Source organism: Neomonachus schauinslandi, chromosome 1 (assembly GCF_002201575.2).
Source record: "Neomonachus schauinslandi chromosome 1, ASM220157v2, whole genome shotgun sequence".
Lineage (NCBI taxonomy): Eukaryota > Metazoa > Chordata > Mammalia > Carnivora > Phocidae > Neomonachus > Neomonachus schauinslandi.
In genome coordinates this window covers 206,375,168-206,392,867 of record NC_058403.1, presented here as the reverse complement: position 1 = coordinate 206,392,867, position 17,700 = coordinate 206,375,168, and the positions used below count along the sequence as shown (strand labels likewise).

The following is a 17,700-nucleotide window of genomic DNA, read 5'->3' as shown; positions in this document are numbered from 1 at the left end:
GAGGAAGGGCGACTGAAGCTGAACTCGGGGTTTGTAATTCTCAGTTCCTACTGGGCCCGCTGCGGGGGGTGGGGGGCTGTGAGGGCTCCCAGGGGCTCCGGCCTTCGGCTTCTGTTGGAATTTTTTCTTTCTTTTTCTTTTTACTTTTTTTCTTTTTTTTTTTTTTTTTTTTTTTTTTTTTTTTTACAAAGAATGAAAACTAGGGGAATGGAGAGCGTCTGGACTTTCCAGACAGAAGCCGGGGCTGGGGCTCGGGATGGGGGCTACATCCACGGCCCTCAGGAGTTTGGAAAGACAGAAAAACCCAACAAACTGAAAAGGGGTGACAAGTGGGGGGAGAAGGAATTTGGGGCTGGGCCTCTGGGCTCATCCACCCCAGGGTGTGGGGGGGGGGGGGGGGGGGGGGGGGAACCGGGGGTACCTCCTGCTGGGGAGGCCTTGGGGGGGGGGGAAAGCTCAGGGCCCAGCCTCCCCCCTCAGCCTCTGGGCCAGGGCCTCAGCCCAGGGAGGTTCAGCCCCGGGGACAGGGGGTCCTTTGGCCTCAAGTGTTGGGGGGGGCTGCCTCCAGCCCACCATGATGCCAAAAGTGAGACGAGGTATCGTGTGTTTGGATGCATGGATGCTCTGTGTGTGCACGCCTGTGTTCGTGGGCGGCAGGAACCATTGATGAGCCAGGAGAGAGCTCTGCAGAGAACCTGGGGCCAGGCTGAGTGGGGCCACGCATCCGCAGGAGACCCGGGCGGCCTAGCTGAAGGAAGTGGACTGGGCCAGGGTCTGGGCTACCACCTCTCGCCTGGGCCTAAGGGATGCTATGGGCATGTCGTTGTCTCCTGGTGTTGTCTCTCTGCTTCTCCATGACCGGTGTCTATAGATTTGTGTGTCCAAATGTCTGTCTCTGCTCTGACGTGTCCACGTGGAAATGTTCTCATTCCGCATCCACCTGCGGCCGCATCTGCCCACATCGGTGTTTGCCCGTGGCCACATTTGCTAGCCCCCCTGCTTCGGTCTCCTGTGATTATCCACGTGTGTGTCTGCATGTCTGGGTCTGGCCCACGAGCTCCTGAAGGTGTCCGGGGCATGTCTCTGGGTCTGTCAGTGCTTCTGTGTGTCCCTCTGTGTGTGTGTGTGTGTGTGTGTGTGTGTGTGTACGCGCGGGTGCGCACATGCCCCCGCGTGTCTTCGCGTGGCTGTGTTTCTCTGTGTGGCCCCGTGGACCCCCGGCCCCCAAGCCCTGCTCCCTGCCCCTGCCCCAGTTGGTAAACATAACCTGCCAAAATATTTTCTTTTTTTTTTTGTCTTTTTTTGTGTTTTTTTTTTTCAAGTTCAAGAATCCCCAGTAAAAATTCTCCACGAGGTCTTTTTTCCCTTTTTACAAAAATAGAGTTTTTCTTCCCCTCCCACCCCCCCTTTTTTTTTCATTTTGTTTCTGTTTCCAGCCCCTCCCCCTGCTCCTCACACTCCATCCAGGGGCTCTGGGCCAGGGATGCCCACACCCCTCCTCCGTTTCGCTTTTTTGGGGATTTTTAAACCTGTTCCCCCTCCCCTCAGGCTCATCTAGGTGTTGGGGAGGCCTGGGCAAGGGGGTCTGGGAGGGCACCCCCAGCGTCCCCGCAAAGCCATCCCGTGGAGGGTGGTTGAAGGTGGGGTGGGGGCACATCTCTGCTTTCTTATTAGCCGAAAAAAGAAACAAAAACCATCGCCATGAACAAAACCAAGACGAGAGAGTGAACAGCCCAGCCTGGGGTGGGGGCAGGAGGACGGGGTGGGGGACCCCCAGGCACCCCCCATTCCCTGCAGACTCTCCCACCCCGAGTGCTCACCCTGTGGCTTCCGCAGGGATGCGGGGCCCTCGTGCCGTCGGTGGTCTGCCTGCGCTGTCTCTCTCAGGGCCCCTCTCTCTCTCTTTCTCTCTCTCTCTGCTGCCCGGGGAGGGTGGGGAGGGCGGGCGGCGGCGGCGGCTCAGGCCTTGTGCTGTTTGCTGGTCTTGAAGGACACCTGCAGCACACGCTCGCCCAGGCGGTAGCCGTTGAGGCTGGCGATGGCCATGGCCGCTTCGTCGTAGTTGGTCATCGTGACGAAGCCAAAGCCCTTGCACTTGTTGGTGGTGAAGTCACGGATGACCTTGACGTTGGTGACCGCCCCGAAGGGCCCGAACAGCTGCCACAGCACACTCTCGTCCGCCTCCGGCGACAGGTTGTACACGAAGATACACCAGCCGGCGCCCGCCGCACCCCCCGACAGGCCCACGCCCGCCAGGCCGCTCATGCCGTCAATGGCGATGGGGGAGAACCTGGCGATGAGCGACAGGGGACTACTTTGGGGGTCACGCGGGCTCTGCCCTGACCCCCGGCACACCCCTGAGGCCCTGGGACCCCTGCCGCCGGCCGTGCCGTGACCCCTGCGTTGTCCTGACCCTGCCATGGCCTCATGACCTCCGCCTCTGACCCCAACTGAATCTCCATCCCCACCTGTAGCCCTGGCCTGACTTCTGACCTGCCCTGAAGGTCAGGCCCTCCCCCACAAGGCCTGCTGGGAGCCCCCATCTACACCCTGACCCCCTAACCTCTGAGCCTACGGGAGCCTGGCTCCTTCCCCACTCCTGGCCAACTACCCCTCCCTTGGCATACTTTCCCCTCACCACCCCCACCCTGCCACTCCTCCTCGGCTAGAGGCCCACCAGGCGGGGAGTGCGGTTGGGGAAGCACCACCCTCCATGATAACGCAGTCCGCTGCCTTCCTCTGCCCCTTACCAGCTTTTTCCTGCTCGGATTGTGTATTTAGGATCCGCTCCCCTTTCCCTGCAAGGTTTGCTCCCTGCGGTGCCCCAGCCCAGAACAGCCCCCGAGCGCCACCGCGACCCGGAAGGTTTGTTGACTGACTGACGGAGGGACGGAGTGAATGAACAGGATTGGCTCCACCCTCGTTCCTCACTGCCTCCCTACCTTCCCAGGCCTCGTTCCGCTCAGGGGGAGCCTCAGTGGGGAGGAACGCTTGCTCACTGGCACCTTGGTCATGTCAGCGGTCTCACCGGGGTCCCCGTCACCCCTTCCCCCTTCACAGCCCTGTTCGCTGTTCCTGTCTCCTTCCCCACTAGACTGAGATAATGAATAACAGTAACAATAATCACAAGAGCGGCTACCTTTTATTGAGCGCTCACTACGTGCCAAGCACTGTGCTCAATGTCATTTCGTCTCCATGAGAGACCAAGTCTGGCTGAGCCACCTTGGGTCTCCAGCCCCGAGCGCAGCGCCCGGCACTCAGTGTGTGCTCAACAGCTCTCGATGCAGTAAACACAGGGAGCCCTCCGAGGGTCAGGGATGTGGACAACGTTGTGCGGGCCTCAAGATCCATCCCAGACTAGGGGCTAAAAGGGGGTACTCTGTGACCCTCAGCAAAGACCATCAACAGTGGCAGATGGAACGCAGACTTAGCGTGGGAACCCAGGAGCATGGCCATGACCAGACCCATGACTGTGACCCCTTCCCTGGGCTGGAGAGCGCCCCGGACAGGCCCTCCCAGGCCCAAATTCCGTAGTAGCTCTTTCTAGGCATTTACTAGGCTCCATAGCCCCTCTCTTAATGGACACGCTACTCCCAGACACCAGACAGGGGGGCAGACGCAGCTAAGCTGGCTGTCCCAGTGGGGAGGTGGGGGAGGGGAGCACTGGGGCAAGAGTCCAAGGAGGGACAGTGGGGAGCTGGGGGCAGCGGGGCGGGGGCACTGTTACCTCTTGACTCCGTAGGCCATGTTGAGCAAATTATCCAGCCTGTGGAAGCAAAAAGGGTGGTCACCCGTGGCCTCCGGGCACACCCCCGGCTGTGACGCTAGCCGGGCCCAGCCTGACTGCCCTCCCTGCCCCCACCCAGCAGGCCAGCAGCCCGGCCCTGCCCCCACCCGCCTGCTCCCCGCCCGGCTGGACACCGCCTGGCACGGAACCGTGCTCACTCGGGCACTGCCTCTCGCCTGCCCTGCCGCTGCCTGGCCTGCACCCGTGTCCTGTCCCGCCCAGCCCCACTCGCCTGCCCCCACCCTGCGGGGCTCAGGTCCCCAGAAGGGGAGGTTCAAGTCTCTTTGGGGCAGTGTCTCATCTGGGCAAGTGCCTCAGGGTCCCTGTTCCTAAAATACAGGCAAGACAAGCTCCATTCTCATGAGTATAGATACTTGGGGGCACACAGCACGGGAGGCCCATCCCCAAGAGAGGGGGGGCCCCAATCAGGTGACTGTAAAATGCTTTTTTTGTTTTTTGACTCAAAATTCTTTTTTTTTTTTTTTAAGATTTTATTTATTTTTTTGACAGAGACACAGCGAGAGAGGGAACACAAGCAGGGGGAGTGGGAGAGGGAGAAGCAGGCTTCCCACGGAACAGGGAGCCCGATGCGGGGCTCGATCCCAGGACCCTGGGATCATGACCTGAGCTGAAGGCAGACGCTTAATGACTGAGCCACCCAGGCGCCCCGATTTTTGACTCTAAAATTCTTAACACCGAGGGTGCCTGCGTGGCTCAGTCGGTTAAGCATCTGCCTTCAGTTCAGGTCGTAATCCCGGGGTCCTGGGATCGACCCCCCCCATTGAGCTCCCTGCTCAGCTGGGAGTCTGCTTCTCCTCCCTCCGCCTCTCCCCACTCCTGGCTTGCACTCTCACCCTCTCTCTCTCTGATAGATCTTTACAAAAAATAAATAAAACTCTTCACACCGATAGTGCCCCTCATAGTGCCCTGCATACATTGAGTGCCTGCTGTGTACAAGGGCTTGGCCTCAGCATCTGACTGACCCACACATCTCCCCTTTGCTGCCCTCAGTGGCCCCAGCATCTGGACACCCTCCCAGCGTCCTTCTGCCCTGCAGGAATGGGGTTCAGGGAGGGTGGCTGCAGGCTTGGGCCCCCAGCATGGGGGGGTCTAGGGTGCCTGGGGGCGGGGTGGCAGGGGGTTTACCGGAAGCGCTGCGTCTGATGGTGCAGGGGGCCTGCGTAGCGCCGGGCTGACGACTGGTAGAGGTGAGTGAGCAGGGCCTGCCCAGTCTTCTGACTCGGGTTATTGGCAAACTTGACCGTGATGGGCTCTGCCGCGCCCAGCGGCTTCTGCCCGTTCAGTCCTTTGATGGCCTCCTCGGCCTCAATCCTCTTGTCGAAGCGGATGAATCCCACACCCCGAGAGACGCCTGCCAGGGAGTGAGGGCGTCATGAGGACCCTGCCCTGTCCCGTGACCCCCTTACCCGTTTCTCTCCCCGCCATCTCCATTTTGGTCCCACCTCCATGCCTTTGCCCAGTGCCCTGCCAAGTTAATCGTCCCCGGCGGCCTGACCTGTGACCTGGTCCACCAGGATGCGAGAAGTGATGATGCGGCCATACTGGGAGAAGAGCTGCTCCATTTCTTTCTGGCTCATGGTCTTGGGGAGTCCACTGACATACAGGTTAGCATCTCGGATGGATGCAGAACTGGGTCGGGCATAGGACACCTGGGGGGGACGGGCAGGTGGACAGAGGTGAGGGCAAGACCCATTTCACAGATGGGGAGAGTGAGGCCACGTCCTGACCACCAACGTGCGGCAGAAGTGCCTCATCTGTTCACTCAATAAATCTCTCTCAAGTAGTCTCCGTGGGTGGCGCCGGCCAGGGTTTGAGGGAGGGGACACAGCTGTCGCCGATAATGTGGCCCGGCCTACATAAAGGGGGGAGGGAAACCTGTCGCTGGGCCCCGGGGGGCAGATGTCACCTTGAGGACCTTGAGTCCCTAGCTCCTGCTCTCACACCATACATTCCGTCAACAGGACATTTCCCTCTCCTTTGGAAAGTGAGCTCGGGACTCTGGCCCTTCTCTTTCTGACCACATTGGGGCCCTCAGGGTCACTCAGGTCTTTAGCCGCCAGCTCGATGCTGATGACTCCCAAATGTCTGTCCCCAGTGTGGGCCTGAACCCAAGGTGCATACCTGTGCGAAACCTGCCTCTGGTCGCCCCCCGAGGTCTCACAGGGGATCACAGTGAAGCTGCATCCAGCTCCCAACTGTCCCCCAGCTTGCTCCAGTTCAGTAACAGTAGCTTCGTCCTCCTGGGTGCTCAGGTCCCCAGCCTCCGTTGTCCCCAATGCCCATCTTTCACACCCACATCTAATCCACCATGGATCCTTCCTCATTACCCGGAATCCACACACTTTCCCCCACTTCCACTGCTGCATCCTGGCCCACCTCCCACCCTTGCTCACCCAGACCAGTACAACAGCCTCTACCCCACTCCCACCCTAACCTCCCCAGGCTCTTTCCTCCATGGCTGCCAGAGGGCGCCTGTGAGCAACTGAGTCAGGGCACATCTTTCCTCTGCTCAGAACCTTCTGTGGCTCTCACCTTCCCCAGAGTAAAAGTCCTTCTCACAGCCCACAAGGCCCTGCACAACCTGCCCATCACCCCACCCCCTCACCCTCCTCTCTGCCCAGAACTGCTCTGTTTCAGCCACACCAGTCTCCTCCGTGTTCCCCAGACACACCACGCACACCCCAGCCTCAGGACCTTTGCTCTGGCTGTTCCCCTCAGCCTGGAACACCCTTCCTCTCCTTTCTTCTTCCAGTCGCAACTGAAATGTCCTCCCTGTCCTCTTCCATCTGAATTTGGTCCTCCGCCCCTACCCACCCCCGACCCTCAACTCTCTCCAAGCACTTCTCTCAGTGGTGAATTAGACACGTTTTAGTACGATCATTGGATTTGTGTCATTAATTACGGTCCAGCCCAACAATGAAACTCTCTGCAGCTGTTTAAAAAATGGTGGACGTGTATATTTATTTCCCAGAAACAGTGGTGAGTATTGTAAACTGGGGGAAAGAAAAGTCCATTTACAGAGCACCCGGTTGTGTGACCCCATCTCATTGTGTGCTTATCCGTGTCCTGGAAACACAGTCTGGAGGGGCCGCCCCCAGATGCTAACAGGTTGACCTATAGCTGGTGGAGGTACCGGGGGGCACGAGCTTCTCTTCCCACTCATTTCTGCTACTGTCTATTTTTAGTATCCTTCTAAATTAACCTCTGGGTAGATAAGGGTCATTGTCAAAGGTCTGCCTTTTGTTTGGTGTGGTGAGTTGTGGGGGCAGAGCACTTCATTAGAAACACTAATTAAAAAACTAACAAAAGGAGTACACGGGGCCAGGGGTGGCTCATGGTGAGGGCACTCCTGGGCCGGAGGTAGAGGGGTCCTAATTCATGCAATTGTGCGCACCTGGGGTCCTCCAAGGAAACAAACACAAACACAGCAGCTGCTCTTCTTCCCGGGTAATATTAATTCAAAATCATGGCCACATACTCCATGGTTTCCACTCTCCCACGGGGCTGTGAGTTTTGAGGCGTGAGGGCTTGCTGATGAATCAGAGTTAGGGGTGAGGGAAAAACAAGCCTCAGCTCCTGGGTGGGCGTTTGGGGTAATCGGGGGTCATTTGAGGCACTGAGTAGGTCTTTGGGGGTCTTTCCCATCCCCCCCCGGATGGGGGCTGACCCAGGTCCCTCAGCTGGCTGTGGGCTCGGCCACACCCCCTCACCGGGACACGACGTGGGCAAGGTCTGCCAGAGCACCCGGTCGGGACCAACCATACAACGGAGCCGCCCAGGCGGACACACAAACACAGCCACGAGGCCGCCCGTGCCACCGACTGCACAGCCCGGGTGCCTACACCAGCCAAAGGGTGACTCAAGGCTGCGAAGACATTCCTAGAGGCTCTGGGGGTCTCGGATAATTACAGTAAGAGTCGCAGGGCCACACACCTGTCACCACCGCACAAGCCCCCATCCTGAATTGGGCGCAGGTAGACCCACCCACACGGCCCCACCAGGTCACAGTTGTCACAAAGCACCAGTGCAATAAAAACAGCGTCCCACAAACACAATGGCTCACAGCCCAGGGTATCACACACACACACACACACACACACACACACACACACACTGCATGGCATGCACACAGTGGCCTTCTGGATTTGTCACTCTCATGCCCCAGGGCTTCTGAGTCTAGTTGGCCACGGAGGGACCCATTAGGTCATGACCTCATCCTCCCCAACAACGCACAATGGGAAGAGGAAGAGATTCCTGCACCTCTGTTCCCAGAGAGAACGGGGGCCAGATGGGCACCCCTAGCTCAGCCTCCCCCAAGGTTCCAGAGCAGATTTGTGGGGCGGAGTCCAGACACCCCCAGGCGAACCTAGAGGGGGGGTTTCCATGGCGATCCCCCCCAGGGAATCCGGGCTAGCAGAGTCCCAGCTGCAGCTGCTTAGAGGGGAGGTCATGGGGGGAGGGGCGTTGCACAAAGGTGGGGGAGGGCTCGCCCCTAATCCCGCCCTCCCAGACCCTAATTAGGCTCCAGATGGCAGATGGGCCCCCACCCCTCCCCCATTTCCATGACAAAGGCAAGGGGGGCTGCCCACCAGACCCTGGTCACTCTTCTACTGCCAAAGGCATGGCTACCTCCCTGAGCCACCAGAGAATGCGGAGCTGATAGTCTCACTGACAAATAAGGAAACTGAGTTTCAGAGAGGCAGAGCCACTGGGCCCCGCGTGCCCAGCTAGGAACTCTTGGGGGAGAGTTTGAAGCACTCAGGGGATGAGCCATGGAGAAGGATGGGTGGCAGTGGGGAAAAGGGTGTGTGGGAAGGGTGGGTGGCTGTAGGGTTTGAGTGGCCATGAAGGGGGCAGTCCAAGAGGGCGGTAATAAAGGGGATAGGGGACAGTTGCAGATGGGCAGCCATGGGGGACGGGCAGCAGAGGGAAATGAAGGCACTAACCTTGATGGTCTTCGTCTGGAGTTTGAGGCCGTTGAGGGTGTTGATGGCTTTGTCTGCATCGTTGGGATCAGAGTAGTTCACAAACCCATAACCGAGGCTCTGCCCTGTGGGCAGGACCAGGATGATGACCTCCCCAGACCTACCAGTGTCCTCCCAGACCCAGTCCTGAGAGGCTGATTGCCATCACTCAAGGTTATGAGAATCAAGAGCCTCACCTTACTGTTCCCCGAGAGTACTACCTTGTCCCCAGGACACCTCAGATCCCCCAGAGTCCTGCCTACCCCCCATCACCCCTGAGATACCCTACCAGGGGTCACACCTGTCTCCCCATCACACCTCAGATCCCCCAGGGTGCTACCTGCCCCCGTCACACCGGTACTCCTGGGACTACCACCTCTGTCCCCTCCCTCCCCACCTGCCAACAGCCACACCTGTGATCTTATCCCGAACCAACTTGCAGGATTCGATGTCACCAATGCTGCCGAAGAGACTCTTGAACTCGTCCTGGGTCATGTTCTGGGGCAGGTAGTTGACGATGAGGTTGGTCTTGCTGTCATCAGTGGCTCCGTTTGTACCAAGGAGTGGCCCGTTGGGCAGGGCCGGGCCGGCCGGGCCCCCCGCCACCTGAGACTCCATGGCCCCGAGTATCTGCTGGAGACAACAGGCCACACCTGCTCACGGCCCAGTCCCTACACAGGCATCAGTGGGAGTGAGGGGGCGCTCAGTGGTGATGGATTAGCCACGTCTGACATGGGCTTAAACATGGAGAGAGGACAAGTATTATTCTAATAATCCCTTCCACTCCTTCAGCATCAAGCAAGCACCTTATGTGTGATTTTACTGTGAAAAATTCCATATACAGATGCCATATATGTCTGTTTGCTATGTTTGCCTGTTTGTCTAAAATCAGTCTGTGCATTTGTAGAGTAATAAGATGAACACTTTTGTCTTCAGAATAAGAAATGTAATATTTTTATTAGCTTTGAAGTCCTCATAAGCTCCTCCCTGACCATGTACTGCCCTTCTCCCACCAAAGGGAATTCCTATCCCAAATGTGTTAATATTTCTTTTGCTTTGTGCATAATTTTCCCACTAGGCATTTACACCCCCCTCAGTTTTTCCACTGAGCTATTTTTTATTATTTTTCAAAAATGTATTTATTTGAGAGAGAGAGAAGAGGGGCAGAGGAAGAGGAAGAGAGAGAATCTCAAGCAGACTCCCCCCCACCCAGCACTGAGCCTGATGTGGGGCTCAATCCCATGACCCTGAGATCACAATCTGAGCTGAAATCAGGAGTCAGATGCCCAACCCACTGAGCCACCCAGGAGCCCCTATTATTTTTTTTTTAAAGGTTTTATTTTTAAGGGGCAACTGGGTGGCTCAGTTGGTTAAGCATATTCCTTCGGCTCAGGTCATGATCCTGGGGTCCTGGGATTGAGCCCCGCATCCGACACCCTGCTCAGCGGGGAGTATGCTTCTCCCTCTGCCTCTCCCCCAGCTTGTGCTCTCTCTCTCTCGAATAAAAAATAAGGGCGCCTGGGTGGTTCAGTTGGTTAAGCGTCTGCCTTCGGCTTGGGTCGTGGTCCCAGGGTCCTGGGATGGAGCCCCACGTTGGGGCTCCCTGCTCGGCGGGGAGTCTGCTTCTGCTTCTCCCTCTCCCTCTGTCCTTCCCCCTGCTTGTACTCTCTCTCTCTCTCCAATAAATGAATAGAATCTTTAAAAAATAACAATAACAATAAAAATAAATAAAATCTTTAAAAAATATATTTTATGTTTAAGTTATCTCTACACCAAATGTGGGGCTCAACTCATAATCCTGAGATCAAGAGGTGCATGCTCTACTGATGGAGCCAGCTAGGTGTCCCTGAGCTATTTAAATGTATAACATAATAACACCAGCAAATAATGACAGTTTTATTTATCTCCAATCTATACCTGTTATTTATTTTTCTTGTCTTATTGCAGGGGATACAGTGTGATAGTGGCTTTTTTATTCATGATGTTAAAGGAAATGTTTTAAAATATTTCACAGCTAAATTTGATTCTTGCTGTCGGTTTTCACTTATGAATGTTTAATTTTATTCTTAGTATCCTAACAAGATTTTTTTTTAAAGAATGGATGTTGAGTTTTATTTAACGTTTTCTTCCTACATCCATTTTTTTAATACTTGACATATAATATTACATTAGCTTCAGGTGTATAACATAATGACTCAATATTTGTATATATTGCAAAATTATCTGCACAATAAGTCTAGTTAACAACCATCATCAAATATACTTATAATTTTTTTTCCTGTGATGAGAAATTCTAAGATCTACTTCCTTAGCAATTTTCAAATATATTCTACATCTATTTTATGTATAAGGACCACACAGAGAAGAATTTTAAAGCCACATATGGGCTCAGCAGGAAACAGTGCTGGGATTATCTGTCATGGGCCTGGGAAGGTAAAGTAGCCAGCATTTCCTTAGGTATTTCATTAGGTAAAGTAGCCAGCATTTCAATTAGGTATTCTTCAATGGCATGGTTGGCAGATGGGTTGCCCTCACTTGAAAAATCAAATCGATTGGTAGGGTTTTCCAAAAGGGATGAATTAGGAAGGATTAGAAGCCATATTCAGTTTCAGCAGGAGAGATCACTGTGATTGATTAGCAATGTCTTTGAGGCTACAGAATTAGAAAGAGTCAGCAGTACACTTCATCTCAGCCATCCCTGACCCAAAATACGATACCATACTTGTTCCCAAATATTGGGCCTATTGTGTGCCAGGCACAGTGCAAAACCCACTACACGCAATGTTTTGTTTTGTTTTGTTTTGTTTTTTCTTATTCACAACCACCCTGAAAAGAGAGCTTAATTTCCCCTGCTTAACAGATGCTATGAACTGGATGCCTGTGTCCCCTCAAATTCATATGTTGAAAACTTAATCCCCAGTGTGATGGTATTTGGATGTGGAGCCTTTGGGAGGTAATTAGGTCATGAGGATGGAGCCCTCATGAATGGGATTCATGTCCTTACAAAAAGGGACAAGAGAGGGGCGCCTGAGGGGCTCAGTCAGTTACGCGTCTGCCTTAGGCTCAGGTCATGATTCCAGGGTCCTGGGATGGAGCCCCACATCGGGCTCCTTGCTTCTCTTTCTTCCTCTGCCCCTCCCCCCAGCTCATTTTCTCTCTCTCTCTCAAATAAATAAAATAAAATCTTAAAAAAAGAAAAAGGGACAGGAGAGAGATGATCTCTCTTTCCACCATGTGAGGACACAGTAAGAAGATGTCCATCTGCAAAGCAGGGAGCAAGTCCTTACTAGGAACCAACTCAGCTGGCACCTTGATCTTGGACTTCCCAGCCTCCAGAAGATTTATGAGAAATAACTGTTGTTTAAGCCCCCCAGTTTATGGTATTTTGTTAGAGCAGCCCGAGCTGACTAAGACAGATGAGGAAAGTGAAGTTCAGCAATGTTTTAAAAATTACTAAAGCTCATGCAGCTTATAAACGGCGAAACGGATTTGCACAGGAGCTCTTCTGATCCAGAGTCTGTATTTTCAACTTCCACTGCCAACGGAAGAATAGTGCTAGCTCTAACATTTCTCAGCTGTGTGTCCTCGGGTAGGCTCCATAATGCTTCTGGGCCTCTGCTCCGCTTTGCTGCAAACTCCGAGTTATTGGCACAGTGACCCCAGGGAAGGATCTAAAGCCACACATGGGTGCAGCTGGAATGCATTCTGGGATCAGGTCTGCCATGGGCACGATCACAGGAAGCAGCTTGTCATGTCTGCCAAGGCTCGTAATACCTCCTATTAATGCTGGTCCTGCCCCATCGACATCTTCTGTGTGCTTCCAGGCATCATTTCACTTATTTCTCACAATCATCTTTAGAGACAGCAACACATTCTCCATTTTATAAGGGAGGCAACCGAGCTCAGAGATGTTGAGCGATATCAATGGGGAATTCGATTTCAAACCTGGCTATGTTGGACTTCAGAGCTGTTTTTAATGACAGTGACCAATGCATGGGGGAGCTCTGCCACCTTATAGGTATGTGTCCTCAGGGATGATCTTAGCTCTTCTTTGAGCCTCTGTTTCCTTTCCATGTATTCTTATTATAGGGATGGCACGGAGGCGGGTCAACTCCCCTGCATTTCCAGTTGGCTGAGAGTGGATGTCCAGGGGCTTCTGGGAGAGTTATTCTGAAACCTCATCCAGACTGAGCAGGAACACTGGGTTGATTAACAATGTCTGCCTCAGGCACCTGCCATAAAGCGAGAATGCTCGCTACAGATCTGTATCCAGTTTCATAAGGTTAATACTTTACCGATGGCCATGTATCAAGGCCCTGCTGTGTGCCAGACAAAATCCTTTACGTGAAAATTTCCGGGCAATTCTTCCAACACTGAACATTATGGGACTCTTTTCTTCATTTGCCAGAAGAGGAAACTGAACCTCAATGAAGGGGTAGGGATTTACACAAGGCTGGATAGCATGCAAATGGTGGATCAAGAATTCAAATCCGGAGCTTGGACGTCAGAGCCCACTTTACTAAGAAAAAAAGCCAATAATAGTAAAAAATAACAGCAAAGTGGAACTGAGCTCCTACTCTACACCTAGCCCAGGCATCACTACATTTAAGCCTACTCTGTTGGCTGAGTCTACCCATTCAATTCAACAAACATTTACTGGGTGCCACCATGTGCTGGCTTCTGGCTCCAACCTCCTCACTGTGTATCCTCTAACACTCACACTGCCTCTCTGGGCCTCGGTCCCTCCACTAAAGATATGGCACCGAGGCTCCCCACATACAAAGATGGATTCTGAATTCCCTTCTGGGCTCGGAACACTAGAGTTCTGTGACTGGTTGGTGATATCTGCTACAGGAAAGCCCCCCCCAAATAATTAGCAGTACACAAAACATTGTTTCAGGACACAGCAGGTTTCAGCTTTGGAACCCCTACTATGTGCCAGGCACTGTGCAGGTGCAAAGGTTTCACTGACTTCCCACAACTACACTGGAAGCTGGAGATCATCTTCTCCATTTCTCAGGTAAAGAAACCGAGGGTCAGAGGGACCTGTGATTTGCCTGGGAGTGACCAGCGGCAGAGGTAGTGATGAAGTCTGACTACTGATCTGATTATCCCAGAGACTACAGAGCCACCCCAAATGTCCTCAACTTGGATGGGGTTAAAAGGTAATTGGGATCTTGAGACCCAGCCTACTAATCTCCCCAGCACCCCATCTCCCTCCCATCTGTGCCAGAGCTTAGCAGGATCAGTGTCGCGTTTCCTCTGCAGCTCAGCCGGCTGAGCCGCTAATAGGGATCGGATTGGTGGAGACCACACCCGCCCGGCCCCAGCCCACAGCAAATGCGTGGCCTGGGATGACTCACGGATCACAGGGACCTTGGAGGGCTGTCCCAGGTCAGGAGTGGAGGGGTGAAGTCAGAGGGGAGGAGGGTAGACCCAAGACGGGAAGGCAGAGACCAACTGGGAGCAATGGAACCTTCCCTCCCAGTCTCTCCAGTTCTTCCTCTGGATCTCTCTTTCTATTTCTCTCTTCCTCTTTTCCCTGCTTCTCTGTCCTTCTCTCCCCTCTGAACCCATCTGTCTCCCCCTCCTTCTCTCTGCCATTCTTTCTTCAACTCTTTTGCACCATTGCACATACATGACATATGGATTTTGCAGGGAACACACCAGAGGTCACTTGCTCTGTAGACCCTCCTGTGACTGACCCCTTTGGCCCCAGTCACAGTGATAGATGCCTGGATACTGGCCACAATAGGGCATTGAGTGGCTATGCGTGGTAAGGCTAGGCTACCACGTGGTGCTAACTAGGCCTCCCCCTTCTGGGCCCTGCTCCCTCCATGTAGGGCCCTCACAGTCTCAATTTATCCCCTCACTTCCTCCCAGCCTGTCCCCATGGTGGACTTCTGCCTGAGTGCCCTCCAGGGGAGTAACCAGGCCTTCCAGGGCTTCAAGGCCCTTGTGTGACCTCTGACCACACCCTCGCCCCTTTGTGCATCAGTTTCCCTCTTTCAAATGAAGGAAAAGATCAGAGGAATGGATGCTGGACTGCTGTGGGGGTTCTGAGGGTCGTCAGGAGGCTGCACTCACGTTCCTGCCCCTGGGTTAGCAGCCTGAGGCCCAGAGAGGGGAGGGAGCCTGCCTAAGGTCACACAGCAGGGAAGCATGGCCTCTCTGGCCTCCTTTCTCCGAGCCAGGTGGGCGGGTCCCAGGGTCCCACGCAGGGAGGGAGTGCTGAGCATCCCTCCACCCACTGTGCTCGCCACGACTCCAAGAGAGACACCACTCCAAGAAGAGGCCCAGAAAGAGACACAGTGCACAGACACACACACACACACACACAGACACAGACCGGAAAGACAGTAAGTACAGAAGAAGGAGGCCTGGGCGCTGGGACCAGACAAAGGACGCGCGGCGACGCGGGGAACGGAGTCGCGCGGCGGGGGCGGGGGTGGAGCCGGGGTGGGGCTAGGACTGGCCAGCCCCGCCCCCGGGATACGCCCGGGTTGCCGAGTGGAAATCCGAGGGCTCGGGCGAGGCCGGGCCCTGGGGGCCCCAGGGGGCGGGGTCCAGATGGGCGGGGCAGGGGCGTGGTTATACAGGGCGTGGCCGGGCGTGGCCGCGGGCTCGGGAGCTGACCAGCTCAGTGGTTGCTGAAAGCACCGGGAGTGGGGCGAGCGGCGCGGGCGGGCGGGCGCTCTCAAGGTCACCCCGAGGCCCAGAGCCTTGGCGGGGTGGGGCGCCTGGACCTGGCCTAGGAGACATCCCTGAGCTCCTTACCCCATCCCCCGTGGGGCGGGGGCCCAGGAGTCAGGAAGCACCCCCACCCCGCGGGCCCTCCTCTCCCCTCCCCCTCCCCGAAGCCTGAGGCGCCCGCGCGAGGCTACGGCCCGCTAAGAAGCTCCGAGAAACAAAGGGACGCGGCAGCAGCGGCGGCGGGCCCGCGGGGCCTCCGGGCGCGCCCCCTCCTCTCCCCTCCCCGCTTGCCGCAAGGTCGACGGGCTCGAGGACGAGACGCCCGGCTCCCCGGGCGCGGTCAGGGCCCGGGGAGCGGATCCGACGCCACCCGATTTCCCGGGGTTCTCGGGGACGGCTTGCCGCCTTGTCCTGGCCCAGCACCAGTGATTGGGGCCCTGCGTTTGCCTGGGCGGCCTGCGGGGTCCGGGCCTGGATGGAGAAGGCATCCTCCGCTGCTGCGGCCCCTCCCCCATCAGGCCTGCTGGAGGGGGGCTATCCCGCCCCCAGGGCGCCATAGGACGCCTCCCCGAACCAGAGTTCGGCTCCCTAAGGCCTCTCAGGCCAGACTCTATGCGCCCCCAGCACTCTGGGTGCGGCCCAACCCACTCTCAGGCCCCGAGGCTCGGTCCTACCCCCCCACCGGGGCCTAGCTAGGCCTGGTCCTACCCCCCCACCCCCCACCCCGCCATCTCCGCGGAACCTGTGCCTAACCGCTCCCCAACCAGTTTCCATCTCAGCGACAAGGGAATACCTACAGTGACCATTCTTGTGTGCCCGGCGGGCGCGGTCCGTGTTGAGGGCGGCTCCGGGGGTCGTGCACTCCTTGGGGGGCGCTCGATGCTCACGCCGGGGTCCTGCCCGGGCGGCCTCTGACGCGGCCGCTGCAGAGGTGTAGATGAAGGCGGCGGCTCCCTCGAGGGCCGGGGACGGGCCCGAGCCCGAGGACGCGCGCGCGGATAGCCGGGCCCCGGGGTGGCCTGCGGGCGGCAGGGGATGGAAAGAGGGAGCGGGCGCGGGATTGAGAACGCCCCCTGCGCGGCCCCGCGGGGCCCGGGGAGGTTGAGCTTCCTGACAGAGATCGCGGCGCTCTGCCTTTCGCGGCCGCCCCTCGGCCGGGCTTGTCCGGTCCTGGATGCTCAGTCCTCTCCCCTCGCCCGCCCTCCCTCCCACCCTCCAGCCCGCGCTGCGCGCTCCGCGCTCTGGGCCGCGACGCCGCCGCCCCCAGCCCTTTATAGGAGCAGCTGCCAGAGCCGGCGTCGCTTATTGGCTGCGGCAGCTGAGCCCCGCCTCCTCCCGGCGCCCGACGGCGCGGCAGGTGGAAGCGAGCACGCGCTGGCTGGGACTCCGCACCCCCAGAAAGCACGCCCTGGGGGCTCGGGTTGCCAGATTCGGGCCCCCTTGCCCCCGTGGACCCTGCTTCCTGCATTGCCGCCCCTTCTTGGGCGGGCTTTCTGCCGGAAAGACAGGGACGGCTCCCCTCCTGGGTCCAACACCCTGAGCTCTTAGAGCGAAGAGAGCGAGGAGATACCGGTGGCCCGATTGGACGAACTTCCGGAGTTGTTGTCCACCACGAAAACTGGAAAGGGACGAGGAACCAAGATTTCTATAAGCAGAGACCCAGGTCCCCAGATTTGGGGGCAGCAGGTGTAGCCTCCCAAGACCAATGGAGAAAGGTGGGGGTGGCAGGGCCTCTCGTCTGCCTGCAGAAGGAACTGGGACCCTGCGGCTTTTGAGTGGGCTAGGTTCAAAAGGTTCGTTAGAAAGGTGGGGACTGGCACCCCACAGTGCAAGCGCACTCAGCACTTATCCAAGGCGGGGGGTGAAGAAGTTTGGGGCTTAGAATTCCAGGCCAAACCCACTGGCGCCCTGCTGTTCCGGGAAACCACCGGGCCTTCTCAGACGCCATAAATTTTGGGTGGGTGGATCTGTTGTATAAATGTCCTGGCTTTCCAGGCTCGGGATTGGCCTGCCTGTGGAGTCACGCTTCTTCTCAGCTAGGGGGAATCTGGCTTCTCTCTTAGGCAATAGCGGTTGGTGCAGCCTCCTTTGGTGCGCGAGCTCAAGGGCACGTTTACGTCGGGACCGCTATCAGGCGGGAGGAAATGTTCTCACTAGGACAGGGTCGCTTTCGACTGAGACTTCAGCACCACAGACAGCGGCCCGACGGTCTGGCCGAGGGCGCTGCAGGCTGGG

At 56.5% G+C, this 17,700-nt stretch overlaps 1 protein-coding gene across 1 annotated transcript; it reads right to left on the bottom strand.

Annotated features, from left to right (window-relative positions):
- Positions 1-1,902: 1,902 nt before the first annotated feature.
- On the bottom strand, positions 1,903-16,355 carry ELAVL3 (ELAV like RNA binding protein 3). The gene is made up of 7 exons (XM_021705297.1): positions 16,263-16,355; positions 9,186-9,405; positions 8,755-8,858; positions 5,304-5,457; positions 4,934-5,159; positions 3,728-3,766; positions 1,903-2,311 (listed from the first exon to the last, which is right to left on the bottom strand). The coding sequence occupies exons 1-7, from the start codon at positions 16,269-16,271 to the stop codon at positions 1,960-1,962; spliced, it is 1,104 nt and encodes a 367-aa protein (XP_021560972.1). The 5' UTR covers positions 16,272-16,355; the 3' UTR covers positions 1,903-1,959.
- Between the last annotated feature and the right edge of the window lie 1,345 nt (positions 16,356-17,700).

What these genes read in the sequence shown, in the direction of transcription:
- ELAVL3 (XM_021705297.1), bottom strand. An exon ending in CCTGGTGGACCAGGTCACAG is followed by an intron (nt 5,160 to 5,303) that starts GTCAGGCCGCCG and finishes ACTCCCTGGCAG; the next exon opens with GCGTCTCTCGGGGTGTGGGA. An exon ending in CATCAGACGCAGCGCTTCCG is followed by an intron (nt 3,767 to 4,933) that starts GTAAACCCCCTG and finishes TTGCTTCCACAG; the next exon opens with GCTGGATAATTTGCTCAACA.